This window comes from Mobula hypostoma, chromosome 6 (assembly GCF_963921235.1).
Source record: "Mobula hypostoma chromosome 6, sMobHyp1.1, whole genome shotgun sequence".
Classification (NCBI taxonomy): Eukaryota; Metazoa; Chordata; class Chondrichthyes; order Myliobatiformes; family Myliobatidae; genus Mobula; species Mobula hypostoma.
Window position 1 is genome coordinate 147,941,118 of NC_086102.1, and position 22,558 is coordinate 147,963,675.

At 39.4% G+C, this 22,558-nt stretch overlaps 1 protein-coding gene across 1 annotated transcript in view; it reads left to right on the top strand.

The window, feature by feature from the left end:
• dnah7 (dynein, axonemal, heavy chain 7) overlaps positions 1 to 22,558 on the top strand; it is a 288,894-nt gene that overhangs the window by 96,394 nt on the left and 169,942 nt on the right. Inside the window, exons 26-30 of the mRNA XM_063051959.1 lie at positions 5,517 to 5,644; positions 7,104 to 7,316; positions 7,438 to 7,536; positions 13,418 to 13,666; positions 16,520 to 16,669. Of these exons, the coding sequence (XP_062908029.1) occupies positions 5,517 to 5,644; positions 7,104 to 7,316; positions 7,438 to 7,536; positions 13,418 to 13,666; positions 16,520 to 16,669 (839 nt within the window). The remainder of the gene's footprint in view (positions 1 to 5,516; positions 5,645 to 7,103; positions 7,317 to 7,437; positions 7,537 to 13,417; positions 13,667 to 16,519; positions 16,670 to 22,558) is intronic.

Sequence of the window (22,558 nt, forward strand, 5' to 3'; positions counted from 1 at the left end):
CTGTCATCATCTCTGCTAGTGTTTCCTTCCAGTTAAATTTGTTCAGCTTCTCTCTCAGGCCTCTGTAACTCCCTTTACTTCACTTTAATACTGATATATCTGATTTTAGCCTCTCCTTCTCAAGTTGCAGGGTGAATGCTAACATATTATGATCACTGTCCCCTAAGGGTCCCCTTTCCTTAATCTCTTTTATCACTTCTGGTTCATTGCACCCAGCACTCAATCCAGAATAGCTGATCCCCTAGTGGGGTCTACCATGAGATGATCTAAAAAGCCATTTTGTAGGCATTCTACAAATTCCCACCCTTGGGATCCAGTACCAACCTGATTTTCCCCATATACTTGCGTATTGAAATCCCCCATAACTTTTACTCTTGCAGTTTCTTAGCTCTACCCACAATGATTTTACACCTATGTCACCTCTTTCTAATGATTTGATTTCATTTTTTAACCAACAGAGCCACCCCACTCCCTCTGCCTACCTGCCTGTCCTTTTGATACAGTGTGTATCCTTGGACATTGGGCTCCCAGATGTAATCTTTTTTCAGCCATGATTCATTGATGCCCACAATATTATACATGCCAATCTGTAACTGTGCTACAAGTTTGTCTACCTTATTCTGTATACTGTGTGCATTCAGATATAACACATTCAGTCCTGTATCCATCACCCTTTTTGCTTTTGTCCTCTTTTTATATTACAACTCATCCCATTGGCTGCAATTTTGCCCTTTCATCAGCCTCTCCTTGCTAGCAGTCTCACTACACACTGCCTCTGTTTGAAAACTATTTACCCCATCCTCAGCCCTATCACTCTGGCAAAATTAGTTTCAACCCTCCCGAACAGCTCGAGCAAACCTGCTCGCAAAGATATTGGTCCTCCTTGAGTTCAGATGTAACCCATCCTTTTTGTAGAGGTTGTGCCTTCCCTAGAAAAAATCCCAGTGATTGAGAAATTTGAACCCCCGCCCTCTGCATCAGTTCCTCAGCCACACATTCATCTGCCAAATCATCCTCATCTTAAACTCACTGGCATATGGCACAGGCAACAATCCAGAGATGAATACCCTGGGGATGCTGCTATTCAGCTTTCTACTTAGCTCCCTAAAATCTCTCTTCAGGACCTCCTCACCTTTCCTACCTATGTCATTGGTGCCAATATGTACCAAGAATTCTGGCTGCTCACACTCCCCCTTTAGAATGGACCTGATCGGAGGCATCTCCACTCTGGCACCTGGGAGGTAACATACCATCCAGGTTCTTGATCATGTCTACAGAATCTTATTTCTATTCCTCTAACTATGGAATGTCCTATCACTACTTCAGTCCCCTTAACATCTCTTTCTAACCCTGGCATCAAACTCAGTGCCAGAGACCCGGTCACTGTGGCTCCCCCGATAGGATGTCCCCCTCAACAGTATCCAAGGTGGTATATTTATTGTTGAGGGGAATGGCACTGGCTGCACATTTCCCCTCCCTGAAAGTTACCCAGTTACCTGCCTCCTGCAGCCTAGGGTGGCCACCTTCACGTGGCTCCTATCTGTCACTTCTTCAGTCTCTCCTATGAGCTGAAGATCATCAACTTGCAGCTCCACTTCCTTAACATGTTCTCTGAGGAGTTTCAACTTGGTGTGTCTGGTGCAAGTGTGGGTATCTGGGAGGCTGCAGGTCTCTCAGAATTCCCACAACTCACACACAGAACAGAAACATAGCCCCTGGAGCCATTCTTACTGCACTAACTGCTCTAACAGATGAGGAATGAAGAATGAAGAAGAAGAAGAAGAAAAAGAAACTTATCAGGTACTTACCTTGCCCAAGTAACAACACTTGAACCATGTCTTCATCTTTTATGAAGCAAACCTAACCAAGAAACAAAGATTTGTTGCCTGGCAAAGTTGACTCATCTGTTTTCCTAAGTATGTTGCACAATATGTCTTTCAAATTCTCAGACATTTCATCTATTTGTTTTTAAACAGAGTTGTCCCTGAGCAGAATTACTTTAATTATTTGGTCTCGTGACTTATGCAAAACCATACACAAAACCTCCTTTACTGCTGGCAGAATCAGTTCTTCCCCAGTTGTACGGGGCCTTCCAGATAAATGAAATGTTATATAAAGCATGCAAACTATCACTGCTTTGTTGTGAATTGCTGGCAGACGTGTTTGAAGTGTTTTCCATTTTTGAAAGATTTCACAAAGCAGTAAGCCAAGTTCCTGTTTGCTTTATCGGACTGTATTCTTTTCAAATATTAAAGGACCCTGGACGGTTTCATTACTTCATTTGAAAAAAAAACTTTTTCATGCAACAGACACATTGGTGCTGTTGTTTGCCTGGAGCTGGTATAAATCCATATTTTAGATACTCCACACTGTACAGTCCACACCTCTTTTTCCTTTGGTCTGCTTCTGCCATTTTTATTATGGTTTAACTACTACAGTCGGTCACCTATTGCTTAAGTCCAACTTCGGACGCTGCAATCAATAAAAGGGAAAAGTTATGACATCATCAGAACTCAGGCAAAACCTGACTTTCTGCCTGAAGGTACATAAGGTGGGGCAACGTATCTCGATTGGGCCATGGGCTAGAGAATTGTGGTTAAGACCATTTGATTGGACAGATTATGAACTTTACCCCATTGAATGCCATCCTGTAATTCACAAGAAATGCATCACTGCATGATTAGAGTATGAGAGTCATACAAAGCTAACACTACTGCAATAGTGAGTGTCAATAATGCACTAGCTGGACCTAGAAATAACATGATTTCTTCAGTCCAGATTTCTCATGATCTGCCAAATACAGAAGTGTCACATTGCTTTTTAACAACTATAATGCACTTCAATCAGAGCCTAAAAGAACGGTGGGTTAGCGAGAAATGAGGTGATGCGATTAAGTGATCATTGTTATCAATTATGAGGCACTAAGGATCAAATGCTTATAGTAAGTAATTTATTTCCTAAATTAATCTTGTAATCCCTGGGCTGCCCCCCTTGCTACCAAGCATTTCCCAACCACCTCTTTATCTTTATAGCCCTCTATCACCCCCTGGGGGTGATATCGCCCAGTTTGGGAACCACTGGGTTATAGTAACACACTGTGCTTTAAAGAAAATATTATATGGAATATTTTGTTTGCCCAAAATCTGCATGGCAGCTAAAGAAACATTTTCACTATTAGGTAGGCTTGTTTGTTACTCATGCCTATTTATCACTTATAATTTCGTTGAATTTTTGTTATAAGTTGTTCGAAGTGTAGGATGAAAATATCATGGTCCCTTTGACAGCCCATCAGGGATCTGAGTGTATAAGGCTAGTGAGTATGTTATTTTGTCATACAAGCAAGCTGAGAAATTCTGAACCAAACTTTGCAATAGCTCAGAATAGCTCACAAGGAACAGGACGAGTCCAACCCAGCCAATTACCGCCCAATCAGCCTAATCTCAATCAACAGCAAAGTAATGGAAGGGGTCTTCAACAGTGTTATCATGCAGCACTTACTTGGCAATAACCTGCATATGGATGCTGAGTTTGGGTTCTGTCAAGGCCACTCAGCTCCTGACCTCATCATCTCCTTGGTCCAAATATGGACCAAAAAGTTAAATATCAAAGGTGAGGTGAGAATGTTAGCCCTTGACATCAAGGCAGCATTTGACTGAGTATGGCATCAAAGTGCCCTAGCTAAAATGGAGTCAATGGGAATTGGGGAGAAAACCCTCTGCTGGTTGGAATCATACCTGACACAAAGAAAGATGGTTGCAGTGGTTGGAGATTAATCATCTCATCCTCACAACATCACTGCAGGAGTTCCACAGGGAACTGTCCTAGGACCAACCATCTTCAGCTGCTTCATCAATGATCTTCCTTCCATCATAAGGTCAGAAGTGGGGATTTTTTGCACCATTTGTGCCTCCTCAGGTAGTGAAGCAGTTCATACCCAAATACAGCAGGACCTGAACAATATCCAGGCTTGGGCTGACATGTGGCAAATAACATTCGAGTCATGGAATTGCCAGGCAATGACCATCTCCAACAAGAGAGACTCTAACCATCGTCCCTTGACATTCAGTGGCATCACTATCACTGAATCCCCTACTATTAACATCCTGAGGGTTATCACTGACAAGAAACTGAACTGGTCTAGCCATATAAACACCATGGCTGCCAGAGCAGGTCAAAGGCTAGGAATCCTATAGCGTGTAACTCACCTCCTGACTCCCTAAAGCCTGTCCACCATCTACAAGGCTCAGGTCAGGAGTGTAATGGAATACTCTCCACTCACCTGGATGAGTGCAGCTCCATCAACACTCAAGAAACTTGACACCATTCAGTACAAGGCAGCCCACTTGATTGGTACCCCTTCCACAAGCGTCCACTCTGTTCACCATCAACAAACAATTGTAGTAGTGTGTACTATATGCAAGATGCACTGCAACAACACACCAAAGTTCCTAAGGCAGCACCTTCTAGACCCATGACCACTACCATCTAGAAGGATGAAAACAGCAGATACCTAGGAACACCATAACTTGGAAATCCCCCTCCAAGTTGCTCACCATCCTGACTTGGAAACATGTCACCATTCCTTCATTGTTGCTGGGTCAAAATCATGGAATTCCTCCCTCTAACAGCACTGTGGGTGTACTAACACCTCGGGGACTGTAATGGTTCAAGAAGGCAGCTCAATACCACATTCTCAAGGACAACCAGGGATGGGCAATAACTGCTGACTTACCTGATGATGCCCACATCTCATAAATGAATAAGTAAAAAAATTGGTGTATGATTTGGAATGGATGACTTTGAAGTCAAAGCAGGTACAGAAAGAGATAAACACAAAAAGGAAAAAATGAGTTATGAGAGAAGAAAGTAAGAATTTTTTATTTAGATCTCATGTAATGAATAAAATCTGGAAATGAGAACTTGCACTTATAATTGCTAATTTTAAGTCTTAAGGAGTTTGACAATAAGGCAGACAGGCATTAAGGAACACTTATTATGGTTTTAAAAGATTATTTAATTTAAAAAATATATCATGACCTCTGTCGTATAATCACTTAATACTTGCTGTGCAAAAAGGGAAGGTCATGCAGCTTAATGGAAAGCTTCACTAGTTTAATATATTTCAATGAGAAACCATACAGCACGATACTGTATTCTACATAGGTGATAGTGGAGCAACATCAGATAGTGAACTGCATCTTGTTAGTGTTGTGTTTAATTGTGCTCCTTTGCCTGGTTTGAAATTCCTGTGGTGTCTGTTCACAGTAAGTTTCATCGCTATTTTAACACTCATTTTTGGGCAATCAAATTAAATGTACATTAATTTGATATTTATGATCACAAAGAGGCAATTTCATAAAGACACACGTACACATACACAGACGCACAGACAGGACGGACAGACAGACACAAACATACACACACACACACACACACACACACACACACACACACACACACGATACAATCATTACTTGTTTTGTTTATACATTGATTTTTCTGTTGCTTTGCTACAGGGATTGGAGCTGGTTCAACTACACTGGTGTTTGAAGGAACTGAACTGAAACTTAACCCAACCTGTGCTGTCTTCATCACTATGAATCCAGGTTATGCTGGTCGTTCAGAGTTACCAGACAACCTTAAGGTAATATTCCTGATTCCTTGCAATATATGAATCATGACAATTATATGAATGTTATTGTTTGTCATATGATTAATACTTAAGCATCAATTGGTCATCATAATATTTAAAGTACAGCTGCAATTAGATACATAGATAAAGAATTGAGATGGGCTTCAAGATTCAAGATCGTTTATAGTCATTCTCAGTACACAAGTGTAAAGGAGAATGAAATGTTATATGCAGCACAATAAGCATAAAAACACGATAAATTATAAATACAAATAATTAACATATATACATAGAGTGATTGCATGTATATAAAGATACACTAGGTACAGGTATATGTAAGGTGACTCCGACAGGAAATGAAAAGTAGTGGTGGTGGGGAGTGTAGTGGGGTTAATGGGTGGATGTGTTGATCAGCCTGATAACTAGGGGGAAGTAATTGTTATTGAGTCTGTTGGTCTTGGCATGGATGCTGTGTAGCCTCTCCTGTGATGGGAGTGAGACAAGCAGTTCATGAGCAGGGTGGATGAGACCCTTCATGATATTTCTGGGCTTTTTTTTGGCACCTTTCTGTTATGTATGTCCTTGATGGTGGTTAGGCTGGTGCTAATGATGTGTTGGGCAGTTTTAACTACCCATTGTGGAGCCCTCCTGTCTGCCACAATGTTACTTCCATACCCCAAATGATGCAGCATGTTAGGATGCTCTCCATTGCCAATCTGTATGGATGTTCATACTCCAGTTCTCTTCAGCTTTCTCAAAAAGTAGAGGTATTGGTGAGCTTTCTTGACCGTGGAGGATGTGTTCTGGGACATGATAGGTTATGCGAGATGTGCACAAAAGAGGTTGAAACTGCATGCCATCCAATTCAATTAAGTTTTGAGAAAAATGATGTTTTGCTGTTAAAGAATAGAATATTTAAATAAAATTCAGTTGATAAATAATAACAAACAAGATTTTTACTTTTATATATTGGGCTCATTTTTTATCTAAATTGAATGTGAGTTCTTAGCTAGATTCAATGATTTGTTTTAACCTGCCCCTTCAAGTAAAGGGACGCAGTTCTTATTAGCAGTTAATGGGACATGTATTTACATGTGCTAATTGAAATTCAATTATGCTGAAGGGTGCCAGCTGTGAATTTAGTCTTACCTGAGCTGCAAGAACTGTGCAGTTTTACAGGTATATATTTTTTTTCTCTGTTTTTGGGGAGAACAAAGAAGACATTTCTAGACCTCACCAGGAGGATTTAGGTCTTCCTAATGTTAGAATTTCCATAGAACTACTCAAGTAATTTTAGCTCACAGAAATAAAATGCTTTCTGTTCACTTCCTGCTTGTTTTGGTTGCATATTATTATTGTAACCTGGAGTCAGAAGTTGAGCCAACATCCTTGGGAATCTTTCCTGGTGTTAAAACTGTGAACATAAGTTTATTTTTAATATATCTGTTTTTTTGTTATTGTGATATTGTAGGCTCTCTTTAGAACAGTGGCTATGATGGTACCAGACTATGCCATGATTGCAGAGATTGTACTTTACTCTTGTGGTTTTGTCAACGCTCGACCACTATCGGTTAAAATTGTAGCCACCTATCGACTTTGTTCAGAGCAATTATCATCACAGCATCATTATGATTACGGTATGCGTGCAGTGAAATCCGTCTTAACTGCTGCAGGAAATATTAAGGTAATATGATGCATAGTCAGCCTAAAATGACTTTTTTTCTAATGGAAGTTGATTGTGCTACACATACAATGAAATGTGATTTGAAGATAAATGAATGATAGTATTTTTTTGTTCCTTTTAGCTTAAGTACCCAACGGAAAATGAAGAGATTTTACTCCTACGATCAATTATTGATGTTAACCTCCCCAAATTCTTGTCTCATGATTTGCCACTCTTTGAGGTAAAATCACCTTACCTTCTCCACATATTTTTTTTTAATTTTGAGTTCCATTACAGTAAAATTAACACTGTTTAATAGCTTATCAAAATATAATTACAATTAATTCATCAATTCATTATTTACAGTGCATTCAATCTGTAATAAACTAGTGCATGTTTAAAAGTGATTCGAACATATTACCTGGAAAACTCGTGAGCTCATGTGGGTCATTAGTTTGAATGCCTCTGAAGAATTGTGTACAGTTCAGTTGATTATACTACAGGGTATTTTGGGGATGTTATTGTGATACAAAGATGAATACAGTATTCAATTTTTACAGGAAATAAGGTTATTGAAGTGTGGTGAAAAACTAAAAAGAAATTATGTTGGAAAAAAGATTATTTAAAAAATCTGTATCATGATATTGCATATTCTCAGAGGTATTTAATTGAAATCTATTTGAATTATTTGACATGTACTTAAGGTTTATATTTTCAGTTACAAATTTTAAAAAAAGTAAACCTTTCCGTAAATTTTTTTGGAAATGACAAGTGTTTTATTTGCAGCAGTTCCTTAGTTCTGAAGAATGAGCAAGGATTGAACTCCTTTTCCCCTCTGCTGATGTTAACTCTGTTTCTGTTTATTTGCCATCTACTACCTGTATTTAGGGAACATTCTTCTTCAAAAGACCACTTACTTGTGGTTAATTAACTTTACTGACTACATACTCTAAGATTTTAATGGAAATCAAATATTTCTTTCTCTCAATAAACTGTAAATAGGATTTGAGTCTGTTTTGTCGGTGCAAGATGTGTTTTTGCAGCTCTGGCACCAAACTATGAAAAACCTCTGATTCCAAGAACAAAATGCAATTTTATTTCAGTATGTAAGGAAGTCTTTTGGCCCCTCATATTACCACTTTATTTCAAATCAGTTGTTTCTCTCAAAATGCTCCGGACTATTATCAGTCCTTATTCATGGTTTTCTGTTCTCTGTTTTGCCTGGTCATATCACTCATCACTCTGGTCAGTTAAATAACAACAACTGCTCACTGATGCCTTTTGTGTCTTCAACTTAACTGCACTCTATGACCATGTCATATCCTCCTTTGAACTTCTATTTTTAGCAACTAATTGTTGTTCATCATTGTTCTTCAGCTAACCCTAACGGTGCACACCTTATCTCCTCAAATGCCCGCCCTTGCTCACCTGCAATTACCTCCCAACAAACTATTTATGTCCCTATCTTTATTCTGGAATATTTGTAGGCTGCTTTCTTAGTTCCCCTCCTATTTATCAGTTGCAAGCTATCCATTGTGTGATCTTCTGCGTGAATCATAATTTTATTTCTCTTCTACCACTGTTACCTTCTTAAATTCTACTGTTTAGTTGCCTGTCTACCACTAGAACTTTTTGTAACTTACCTTTATCTAAATCAACATTATCTTATTATTATTAGCAAGCTTCATACTCCAAATTTACTGTTTTTTCCATCTTGTTCACTTGTTTACAAGCCGACTCAGTTTTCTTTGCATACATGGTTTATTATATGGTTTCAGTACCACCAGGTTCAATAACAGATATTACCCCTCAACTATAGGGCACTTGAACCAGAGGGAATAACTTCATTGAATTTCACTCACCTTATCACTGAACTGTTCCCACAACCTATGGACTGACGTTTAAGGACTCTTCATCTCATGCTCTCAATACTTATTGCTTATTTATTATTATTATTACTTTTTCTCTTTTGTGTTTGCAGAGTTTGTTGCCATTTGCACATTGGATTGTTTGTCTATCCTGTTGAGTGCCGTATTGTGTTTCTTGGATTTACTGTGTATGCCCTCAAGAAAATGAATCTCAGCGTAGTGTATTGTGACATTTATTGACTTTGATAATACATTTACTTTGAACTTTGGCCTTTTTTCAAAACTTGCTTTTCCAGTTTCCATACAACATCTAATTATTCATGGTTTTCTGGTCTCTTTTTTGCCTGGTCATATCACTCACTGTGTACATTCATCTATTGATGCTTCTGGAACATCACTGAAGATGTGTCCAGAAGCATCAAGAGATGTAAGTCCCTTTTTTGCCTGGTCATATCGCTCATCACTCTGGTCAGTTATATAATAATAACTGCTCACTGATACCTTTTATGTCTTCAACTTAACTGTAATCTATGACCATATTATATCCTCCTTTGAACTTCTATTTTCAGCAACTAATTGTTGATTGTCATTGTTTTTCTGCTAACCCTGTCTCACATTCTCACTCAGGGTTCAGTAGTTATGCTTTTCTTGCCAGCTTGTACACATCCATTCTTTACAAACCTTGTGCGCTGAATGCACTGCTTTCATGCACTGTTATTCATATTTACTAAAATATGCATTTTATAATAAATGCACACAAATACTCATCCTTATCTAGTCATGCTCTTCAGCACTCAATTTACATTCTGATTCTGGAGTATTACTTGTTTGCTGACAACTTATATCGAAGGTTAAGTCTTTTTGTAAGTCATCCCACATGTTATCCTTCTGAGCTTCTAACTATTTTGACCTTTAAACTATTTCTTATTTTTAGTACCTGTGTCTAAGATTTTGACTTGGTGTTTAATGACCACCAAGGTTTCTTTTTAAATGAAAACTTCTTCCATGAAGGGCACTATCTAAATGTTAGTTGAATCTACACACTTAGACCATAAGACCATAAGACAAAGGAGCAGAAGTCGGCCATTTGGCCCATCGAGTCTGCTCCACCATTTTATCATGAGCTGATCCAATCTCCCATTTAGTCCCACTCCCCTGCCTTCTCACCATAACCTTTGATGCCCTGGCTACTCAGATACCTATCAATCTCTGCCTTAAATACATCCAATGACTTGGCCTCCACTGCCGCCCGTGGCAACAAATTCCATAGATTCACCACCCTCTGGCTAAAAAAATTTCTTCGCATCTCTGTTCTGAATGGGCGCCCTTCAATCCTTAAGTCATGCCCTCTCATACTAGACTTCCCCATCATGGGAAACAACTTTGCCACATCCACTCTGTCCATGCCTTTCAACATTCGAAATGTTTCTATGAGGTCTCCCCTCATTCTTCTAAACTCCAAGGAATACAGTCCAAGAGTGGACAAATGTTCCTCATATGTTAACCCTCTCATTCCCAGAATCATTCTAGTGAATCTTCTTTGTACCCTCTCCAACATCAGCACATTCTTTCTTAAATAAGGAGACCAAAACTGCCCACAGTACTCCAAGTGAGGTCTCACCAGCGCCTTATAGAGCCTCAACATCACATCCCTGCTCCTATACTCTATTCCTCTAGAAATGAATGCCAACATTGCATTCACCTTCCTCACCACCAACTCAACCTGGAGGTTAACCTTAAGGGTATCCTGTACGAGGACTCCCAAGTCCCGTTGCATCTCAGAACTTTGAATTCTTTCCCCATTTAAATAATAGTCTGCCTGTTTATTTCTTCTGCCAAAGTGCATAACCATATACTTTCCAACGTTGTATTTCATTTGCCACTTCTTTGCCCACTCTTCCAATCTATCCAAGTCTCTCTGCAGACTGTCTGTTTCCTCAGCACTACCAGCCCCTCCACCTGTCTTCGTATCATCAGCAAACTTAGCCACAAAGCCATCTATTCCATAATCCAAATTGTTGATGTACAATATCAAAAGAAGCGGCCCCAACACGGACCCCTGTGGAACACCACTGGTAACCGGCAGCCAAACAGAATAGGATCCCTTTATTCCCACTCTCTGTTTCCTGCCAATCAGCCAATGCTGTATCCGTGTTTGTAACTTTCCCGTAATTCCATGACTCTTATCTTGTTAAGTAGCCTCATGTGTGGCGCCTTGTCAAAGGCCTTCTGAAAATCCAAATATACAACATCCACTGCATCTCCCTTGTCTAGCCTACTTGTAATTTCCTCAAAAAGTTGTAATAGGTATGTCAGGCAGGATTTTCCTTTAAGGAATCCATGCTGAGTTCTGCCTATCTTGTCATATGCCTCCAGGTACTCGGTAACCTCATCCTTGACAATCGACTCCAACAACTTCCCAACCACCGATGTCAAGCTAACAGGCCTATAATTTCCTTTTTGCTTCCTTGCCCCCTTCTTAAATAGCAGAGTGACATTTGCAATCTTACAGTCCTCCGGAACCATGCCAGAAATCTATCGACTTTTGAAAGATCATCGCTAATGCCTCCGTAATCTCCACAGCTATTTCCTTCAGAACACGAGGGTGCATTCCATCTGGTCCAGGGGATTTATCTACCTTTAGACTATCCAGCTTCCTGAGTACTTTCTCTGTCATAATTGTGACCGCGCACACTTCTCTTCCCTGCCACCCTTGAGTGTCCGGTATACTGCTGATGTCTTCCTCAGTGAAGACTGATGCAAAATACTCGTTCAGTTCCTCTGCCATCTCCTTATCTCCTATTACAATTTCTCCAGCATCATTTTCTATCGGTCCTATATCTACTCTCACCTGTCTTTTTATATACTTGAAAAAGCTTTTAGTATCCTCTTTGATATTATTTGCTAGCTTCCTTTCATAGTTAATCTTTTCCCTCTTAATGACCTTCTTAGTTTCCTTTTGTAAGCTTTTAAAAACTTCCCAATCCTCTGTCTTCCCACTAAATTTTGCTTTCTTGTATGCCCTCTCCTTTGCTTTAACTTTGGCTTTGACTTCTCTTGTCAACCACGGTTGCATCCTTTTTCCATTCGAAAATTTCTTCTTTTTTGGAATATATCTGTCTTGCACCTTCCTCACTTCTGGCATGAACTCCAGCCACTGCTGCTCTGCCGTCCTTCCTGCCAGCGTCCCTTTCCAGTCAACTTTGGCCAGTTCCTCTCTCATGCCACTATAATTTCCTTTACTCCACTAAAATACTGATACATCAGATTTCAGCTTCTCTTTTTCAAATTTCACAGTGAACTCAGTCATGTTATGATCACTGTCTCCTAAAGGTTCCTTCACCTCAATCTCTCTAATCATCTCCGGTTCATTACACAATACCCAATCCAGTACAGCCGATCCCCTAGTGGGCTCAACAACAAGCTGTCCTAAAAAGCCATCTGGCAGACATTCTACAAATTCTCCCTCTTGAGATCCAGTGCTGACCTGATTTTCCCAATCCACTCTCATGTTAAAATCCCCCACAATTATCATAGCACTGCCCTTCTGACAAGCCTTTTCTATTTCCTGTTGTAATTTGTAGTCCACATCACTGCAGCTGTTTGGAGGCCTGTATATAACTGCCATCAGGGTCCTTTTACCCCTGCGATTTCTTAGCTCAACCCATAAAGATTCTGCACCTTCCGATCCTATGTCACCACTTTCTAATGATTTAATATCATTTCTTACCAATAAAGCCACGCCTCCCCCTCTGCCTACCTTCCTATCCTTCTGATACACCGTGTATCCTTGGACGCTCAGCTCCCAGAGACATGCATCCTTTAGCCAGGTCTCAGTGATGGCCACAATATCATACCTGCCAATCTGTAGCTGTACGACAAGATCATCCACCTTATTCCTCATGCTGCGTGCATTTATATCCCTGTGTATTTTATGTGTTGCAGCTGTCTTTGAATGAATGAAAGTATTATAGTGGTGTTGTTCCTCCTGAATAAAATTGCCCTGGGAACTGAACTTATGAAAGCAATTTACACTGTTGACTATTGGTCTCCTGTCGGCATGTTTGAAGCAACGATTTGGACTAAATCATATTTCATCACATTTTGAAGTCAATTAAAATTATCTTTAAAACTATAGAAGCCTTAACATTCACTCATAATAAAGATTAATAGTTTGTCATTGTACTACATATTTTGATGCTTTGGCTGTTCCTTGAGTAATAGACACCTTCATTATTTTTTTAATCTTATCAGGGAATCACTTCAGATTTGTTTCCTGGAATAAAATTGCCAAAACCTGACTATCGTATCTTGCTGGAAGCAATCAAAGAGAATTGTGAACGCATGAATCTACAAATGACTGACTTCTTCTCACAGAAGATCTTACAAATCTATGAAATGATGATTGTGCGTCATGGCTTTATGATTGTTGGAGAACCATTTGGTGGAAAAACATCAGCATACAGGGTTCTGGCAGCTGCTTTACACGATATTTGTGAGAAGGTAGAGATAAAAACAAAATCATCATCTGGTGCATCTTCAATTATTTTACCATCAAACTGTTCTGGGTATAAATTGGAATCCTTGGGCAGATCAATGGTCAATTTAATTTTTCAGTTCCATAAATAAACTTGTACATTGTAAATAAAAAGACATTATTAAGAAGTGACATTTTGACTAGAAATACATCCCTAGTCAGAAATGTTAAGTGTGCTTTTAGATGTGCCAGCATATTGTGCTTTACTTTGGAGATTAATTTCATTGGTATAATTAATTTCAGAGAGAGCATAATTTGCACCATAACATGTCTAGGTATAATGGACAAGGATGAATTTCTAGGCTTTTATCTGTCCAACATATCTATCAATTATCTTATTTTACATGTTTGACATTTTATAACACATAAAAAGAAATTAGAATGACAGTATGCATTAACTTAGAAGTTTAAGTGTGGACAAATGAATCTAATAAAATTAGGTAGAATTGAGAGTAGTAAGGAGTATTTAAAGAGACTTCAAAAAATTATAGGCAAACAAAGTGCATGGGTGAGTAAGTGGCAGATGGATTGAAGTTGGAATAAGGTGAGGTTATGCACCTTAGTAAACAAAATATGAAAGCAGAGTATTTTTATAATAATGACCAGGAATTGTTGAGGTTCAGTGGAACTTAGATGTCCTTGTGCGCATGTCACTGAAATATAACATTTATAGTAACTACCATTTAGAAGCTTAAATTGTATTTTGGCTTTTATTAGAAAGGGACTTTAATATGAGATTTGGGAGTTCTTACTGCAGTTATATAGGACCTTAGTGAGATCTGAAACATTCAGTTTTGTTCTCCTTATCTATCATCAAAAAAAAAGTTGTCATAGAGAAAAAAACTGTAATGATTGACCAGTCTGATTCCTGAGATGATGAGTTTTCTATATGAGGAGAAATTGTGCAGACTATGCCTATATTCTCTAGAGTTATGAAGACTGAAGGGTTATCCCATTGTGACTTACAAAATTCCTATGGAGCTTGGTAGCATAGAATCAGGGAGGAATCTAGAACCAAGTCTTAGGTTCTCAGAATCTCAGAGTAAGGGATATGTCACCTTGGACTGATAGATGGTGGGGAATCTTTGAAATTCTGTCCCAAAGGGCTGTGGAGGATTACTTACTGAGTTTATTTGGAACAGAAATAAATACATACCTGGATAATAAGAGAATCAAGAAATATAGGGATATAGCTATGACCTTGATGATTGATGGAGCAGACTCATAATATTTTGTTAAGACTATTAGCATCAAGCAAATGGGATGGTATAATGCAAACCTTACCAACTTCTTAAAATAGAGGAACAATACATTGTAGTTCAGACCAAGGAAAATATTGATTGCTGTATTCGTTAATTTGACATCCTAAGTAAAAGGATGAAGTGAATTCTGGGCTGTTACGAGAAACAAAGAAAGAACAGACTGAGACCATCATTTCCAATCATCTTTGGCTGTGAATATGGTGCTATGGACTGGAAGGATTCAGTGTAAGAAAAAATGCATTAACTAAGTATTTATAAGCTAGGTACCCCAACATTAGTGGTGGGTAAATCAATGTAATGCTGATGCATTTGAATTTTGAGTGGAGTTAATATAATGATCAATAAAGGCAGCACAGTTGATCTTGTTGCTATGAACTTTAGGAAAACACTTGATGAGATCTCACATAGAAGAATGCTCAGAAAAATAAAATAAAATAGAATTAAAGGAAAGTGGCAAAGTCATCAAAATCAGCTCAGTGGCAAGATGATAAAGGTAATGATCAACAAGTATTTAGTGATAAGGAGGCTATTTGCATTGAGGTTTTATAGGGCTTGTTGCTAGATCCCTTTCTATTAATGGAATATATTAATGACATGGGCATGAATATTGGAGACAGCAGTACTAAAATTGTCCATATGGTTATTACAGAAGAAGAAAGCTGTAGGAAGTTATCAATTGGGCTGAGGCAGATGTGGCAAATAGAATTCAATTCAGAAAAGTGTGATACATTTAGAAAAGGCAGATATGGCAAAGAAATATTCAGTAAGTGATCAGATACTGTTTCAGCAGGTGATGAGAGAGTGAGGTAGGTTGTAAAGCATTTTAACATATTCTTGAAGTACTTAGTTAAATGGTTAAGGAAGCATACCGAAAGCTTCCCTTTATTGCTGAGGTGCACAATCTAACAGCAGGGATCTCATAGTAAATACAGGTTTATTTGTTACACTGCAGTGTATATTTCCAGTTGTTACATTTTGGGAAGCATGGCTTTGAAGAGAGGATACAAATGGTGATATTTGGGAAGTTACTATGAGGTACAATATTATTCTTAATGAGAGAGGGTTAATTTTGCTTTATTTGGAACAAAGAAGGCCAAGGATTGATTAATTCAAATGTATGTAAAGATTAGACTTGTGGACAAAGTGATGAGACGCCTGATCAGAGAGGTCACTAATTAAGGGGCTTGAATTCAAAGGAAGTTAATTATGAAAGATGGGAAAAAACATTTTCATCGGGGTGCTTGTGTTTTGGGACTTATTGCCTGAAGGGGAGGGACAGGCAGAAATCATTATCATTTAAAAAAATACCTAGAAGAATACTTGATATGCCTTAGTCCATGGGCCAAGAGCTAAGACGTGAGAAACAGGGGCTTGATGTTTTTTTATGTGTGGTTACATTTTCTTTCATTAATGTCTTGGTAATGCACTGCATATCCAGTCAAGCCATTTTATACTTTTTTAAACTAGCACACAATTAATTATTCATTTAGAAATGCTGCTTTTTATAATTATTTCTAACAAATATTCCATAAAATGTGTTAATTATCTTTTGCCTAGGGGCTAATGGAGGAAAACAAAGTTCAGATTACGGTGATTAATCCTAAAGCCATTACTATGGGTCAACTGTATGGCCAATTTGATAAAGTCTCGCATGAATGGTCAGATGGAATACTGGCTGTTAGCTACAGAGCCTTTGCAGTTTCTTCTGTAAGTATTTGTGAATTACGTTAATTTTCAGCTATACAAAAATATTACACATACTATGACATGGAGAAACACATAAAATTCCTTGAACAAAAGATTAGAAGTATTTGGCTTGCGCGCATTAGTTTTTTTTTATATAGAAGAGCAAAATATAACTTGTATTTCTCTAGTTTCCTTTAACAACTCATGGAACACACCAAGCACTGTGCAGCCAATGATTTATTTTTTTAAATGCATCCACTATTATCATGAAGAAAGTGGAATAGCAATTTGCACATTGCCTAGTACAGAGTTTTTCAGCCGGGGTTCCACAGAACCCTAGGGTTCCATGAGAGGTCGCTAAGCATTCTGTGAGAGATCGCAATTTTAAAAAAAGCAGTTTTTGAATTTCACGCAATGTGCAGTGCTGGCGTTCGCAGTGGTTGAGCATTGACTGAGCAGCCCCGTTAGCAATCTCGTTAGGGGTTTCTCAGCTCAGTATTGCAGTGCATATTAGGACCGTGTTTACTGAGATCATTTTCAGTTTTTCATGTAAGATAGGGGAGGCTGTTGATAATTAGTGAGTGCTATATTGCACGGAGGGGAGGATGGTAGGCTAATGAGAAGCATGAAGTCCGTTTTCTGAGCCTTGAATGGACTCGCTCAACTTGGGTTGTGACGTCAGCCTCTCCCTTCTGAACTATCTCCCCTAACTTCCCTTTATGCACCACCAATTAACTTATGGAACAAGCTACCAATGTAGTAGAAAACTGGAGGAAAATTTTCATTCTAAAGATGGCCCAGTGTGGTGTTTTTTGAGGAGGAGGTGTGAGATGGAAGAGGGGGATTCTAGGCCTAGGCCTGCAGACAATTCTGATAAGATTAATGAGGAAGAACTACAATTTTCTGGTCATTTTACTGCATTACTACATCAACGGACACAAAAAGAGGAAGAGTTCTCAACAGGGTGTTTGAGCTGAAAGGTGTACTTTCCAGAAAATACTAGGCCAGATATTGGCAAGTGCTTTGAAGATCAAGAATGGCTGCAGAAACTAACCTACTTAAGAGACATTTTTAATCTTGTGAACCAGTTGACCAAGTCTCTGCAAGGCCCTGGAGAACTAGTTTTGACTTCAGGTGACAAGATTCTTGGATGTAAAGGAAACTGAATTTTTGGAAAAACCATGTTATGAAAGGAAACCTTGAAATGTTTCCACTGCTGCTTGGCTTGAGAAGGATATCAGAAAATCTCGAGTCATTAAAAACCACCTGGAAGAACTGCAGAAGAAAATTGAAGAGTATCTTTTCTCTCTTTCAACACAAGTGTATGACTGGGTAAGGGACCCTTTCTCTGAGGCTACGTCCACACTGCGCCGGATAATTTTGAAAACGCCGGTTTCGAGTAAAAACGACAAGCGTCCACACTACGTGTTTTTCAAAATATCTCTGTCCACACCAAAACGGATAGTTGGGTGAATCTACTTCTACTGGACATACGCAGACACATCTACAGAAAACAAGCAAAGAGGAAACAGTATAATATTTACATTTCCACGGCAGCGTTGTGCTATTTCCATAGAATAAAACCAGAGTACCAAGAACAACAGCGAAAGAAAGTTTTCAACAACATCTTCGAGGAATACAAAGAAAATCTCCGCTGGAAAAATCAGACCGGACTTCTCCATTTAGACAGACAATGAGGTCGAGCTGTTTCTGTGAGTTACAAACGACTACAAAGTCAGTAAAGCAGTAGGGATGTTTAATTCCAAACAAACTATTAACGTAGACAATAAAGTAAACAACACACACATGAAGCCGTCCTCTACCCAAGATCAACAAGTGAGTGGAATCTTCTGCCGCCAGACCTGCACAGTATTTCAGACATTAATACTTTTAAAGATAGACTCAACCAAATCAACTTAGGGGATCTAGTCAAAAAAGCTCACTTTACAATTTAACTCTCACGTTGTTCACACCGACTGCGCATTATAACAGCGATGGTCAGTCAGCGACAGTGCCGGCTTGGAGACCCCGGGGTACAGGAGATCAAGGGTATGACCACCGCAGACTGGGAGACCGGAGGGTACGGGCAGAAGAACAGAAGATGCAAACAGAGAAACCGAGGGGACCAGCTTGAAAACCACCCCCAGTTTAAATTCCATGCGGAATATTTTGGAGGATCAAGAACCAAGAACGGCCGTCCAGCAATGCTTGCGCAGCACCAAGCAGAAGCAGAAAAAAACATTGTTGTTGTGTTGTCATGACAACGTTTTAAAACCTCTCCGTATAACCCGTACACACTACAACATGAAACAATCATTTTCAAACTTCCACCCTCTGGAGAGTGTTTTTGAAAATCTCCGTTTTCAGGGGATGAAAGCACCGGTTCAGTGTGGATGGAGGGTCAAAACAAAGAGAAAAAGCTTTGCTTTCAAAATTATCCGGCGTAGTGTGGACGTCACCTGAATCTTCTGCTCAACCTGAGAACTTGACTTTGAGAGAAGAGGAAGAACTTTGTGCCTGCTTTCTGATCATGCAATCAAGATGAGATTTACTGACCTGCCCCTGGACAAGTTCTGGATTCCTATGAAAGAAGAGTATCCTGCCATTCATCAGAAAGCAATGAACGTTTTGTTGTAGCTTTCAACTTCTTATATACATGTGTAAGCTTTTTCTTGTTTAACAAGCATCAAGAGTAAGGATAGAAATTGCTCATTTCAGTTGAAGTTGAAATCTGTGTGTGTTTATCTCAGGTTTAACCCAGAATTGAGAAATATATTATGTTTGCCTTATGAGTTTCTAAAATTTATAAAAAGGAAAGGAAGAGAATAATTTCAAGAAAGGTAAGCTAAGCTTAACTATCTGTTTTTTTTTCAAGAAAGGTTGGCCAAAAATTCATTCTCTACTCAAAAGAGCATTGACAATTATTTTTGGATTATTATATCTACAACTGACTGATAACGCTAACATCCTGTGAGCTGTAGATATAATAATTTTTATGCAGGGGTTTCCTGAGACCTGAAAATTATTTCAAGGGTTCCTCCAGGGCAAGAAATTTGAGAAAGACTGGCCCAATACCTGGAACAGCAAAATATTAATGATTAGATTAGGTATTTGAGAAACGTAAGTTGAGAAATAAATAGGTACTGATGTGATTTTTCTGCACTTCTTTCAATAGAATAATAATACAATTTACATCCATTTGAGAACACAGCTGGAGCCTCAGATAAACCAGCTCATTCAAAACAAAACAAAAAACGAACACACAAAATTAGCAGTATAATTTCTCAGTCTGGCCATGAAAGTTTTTGAAGTAAGACAAACCTACAACCATCTGACCTAAACTGAAAGTATCTTTGTTATTGAAATCACTTGTAGACATATATTTCACTGGAAAATATGTCAAACTATATTATTGAAAACGGCTGTGAGACTGATCATTGATATTCCACAAAAACCATTTGACACCGTCAATGAATCACATAATGTTTGTTCTTCATTGGGCTGATCTTTGGAAAGCCGAACCACACCGCATCCAATTTCTCATCCAGGCAGTGTACGATGTGCTTCCAAGCCCATCAAACCTGCACACATGGGGCAAGGCAGAGTCATTTGCGTGCCCACTGTGCTCCAAGCAAGGAACCCTGGAACACATCCTCAGCGGCTGTGCAAGGGCACTTGGTGAGGGACGGTACAGGTGGAGGCATAATCAGGTCCTGAAGACCATCGCTGAAGCCGTCAGCACAGGAGTTGAGTGGGCGAAGCGGTCCTGACCCTCCAAGCAGACCATTGCCTTTGTCAGAGCTGGGGAGCAGCCAATACCTGCCAAAAGAACATCTGCAGGCATTCTGACCTCTGCAAGGGACTGGCAGCTGTTGGTGGATCTCGAAGGGCAGCTGAAGTTCCCCAACCATATCGCAGCCACCACCCTGCGACCAGACATTGTCCTGGTGTCTGAGTCTACTAAGCAAGTGGTGCTGCTGGAGCTGACAGTCCCATGGGAAGATAGCCTGGAAGAGGCCTTTGAAAGGAAGCTCTCCAAGTACGCAGGACTGGTCAACAACTGTCAGCAGGCTGGATGGAGAGCGAGGTGTCTCCCAGTGGAGGTTGGTTGTAGGGGATTTGTAGCCCGCTCTTTAGTTAGAGCATTCAGCATTTTGGGCATTGAGGGAGAGAGGAAGAGGAGAGCCATCTGCAGTATCACTGATGCGGCAGAGAGGGCCTCAAGATGGCTGTGGCTCAAAAGAGGGGAGCCATGGAGTCATAAGTAGCTAGCCATCTGGACACAAGCTGGGGTCTGATCAGCACCGGATGGGTCACCTGGAGGAGGTTGTATGATGTTGAAAGACCCAAAACACACAATGATTCCAGGAACATCACTGAAGATGTGTCCAGAAGCATCAATAGATGTATGTACACAGCAGAAACACAGTTATAAAATTTACCTGTAGCTGATGATAACCATTCAATCCATCTATTCCAAATGAAATGACCAACCTGTAGTGCTCCTGGTGGATAATTTACATTCCATGAGTCATCCTGTTACACAGATAAATATGTAAACTTATACAGACTTAGCAAGCTTTACAAGAACAGCACTTCCCAAAATAGTTTAGGGGGCATAATTTTTAGGTGACTGAAGGAATGTATGGGGATGGTTGTCAGAGCTGTGTTTTGTTTTACATAGTAGTGAGAGTCTGGAAAGCACTGCCGGGGTGGTGGTAGAGTAGTGGTTAGGGACATTTAAGAGACTTTTATTTCGGTACATAGCCAAGTGGTTAAGGTGTCGGTCACTAGTTCGAGCCTCAGCTGAGGCAGCGTGTTGTGTCCTTGAGCAAGGCAATTAACCACCTATTGCTCTGCGATGACACCGGTGTCAAGCTGTATGGGTCCTAATGTCCTTCCCTTGGACAACGTCGGTGGCATGGAGAGGGGAGACTTGCAGCATGGGCAACTGCCGGACTTCCATACAACCTTGTCCAGGCCTGCGCCCTGGAAAACATTCCAAGGCACAGATCCATGGTCTCACAAGGCTAACGGATGCCTATTGGATGAAGGAAAAATCAAGGCTACGTGGGAGGGAAGTGTTAGATTCATCTTAGAGTAGGTTAAAAGGTTAGCACAACTGTGTGGACTGAATGGCCGATATTGTGCTGTACTGTTCTACAGTGTGTTCTAACTTATTGGTAGTTATTTCTCAAATGTTTGCCTGCCCAGTATCCAACTCAAGATCCCTATTTGTTGATTGCTCTCTATGTGAAGAAAAGTTGTTTGATGTCTGAAATTAGCCCTTTACCAGTTTCAACCCATATCCTATCCCTCTGAATATTTCAAGTAAAAATATTCTGGTATTTGTATTTCTATACTCTTGGCTGTCTTGTGTACCTTTACATAATAACCACTGAAGGGCAGACTTTGTTTGAATATATGACAACTGCCTGGCATGAAAATGCAGAATGAAATCCATTGAAACCATTGCTAACAAAAATGAAGGACAGAATTAAACATCCAAAGATAAGTAATTAGATTACAAGACAAAATAGCAAACTAGATCATTGGAAATAGTTCAGATGTCAGTCAAAAAGAACAAAGAAGTTGATAATGCCAGTAGAAATACAATATGAGAATAAACTTGCAGGGAACATAAATGTAAACTCTTCTACAAATCTGAAATTAGAAAAAGATTAGTGAAGTCAAGTGTATGTCAAAAACAGGAGAATTTATAATAGGCAGAGCAATTAAGTGGATATTTTGGTTCTGTCTCACCGAAAAAGCCTCACTGAGGACTATTTTTCTTGATTCTTAATCTCTGTCCACATTAAAATGGGTATTTGGGCGAATCTCCTCCTACTGGGCATGCGCAGGACACACAGAAAACAAGCGAAGAGGAAACGGTATACTTAGTAGCGTTTG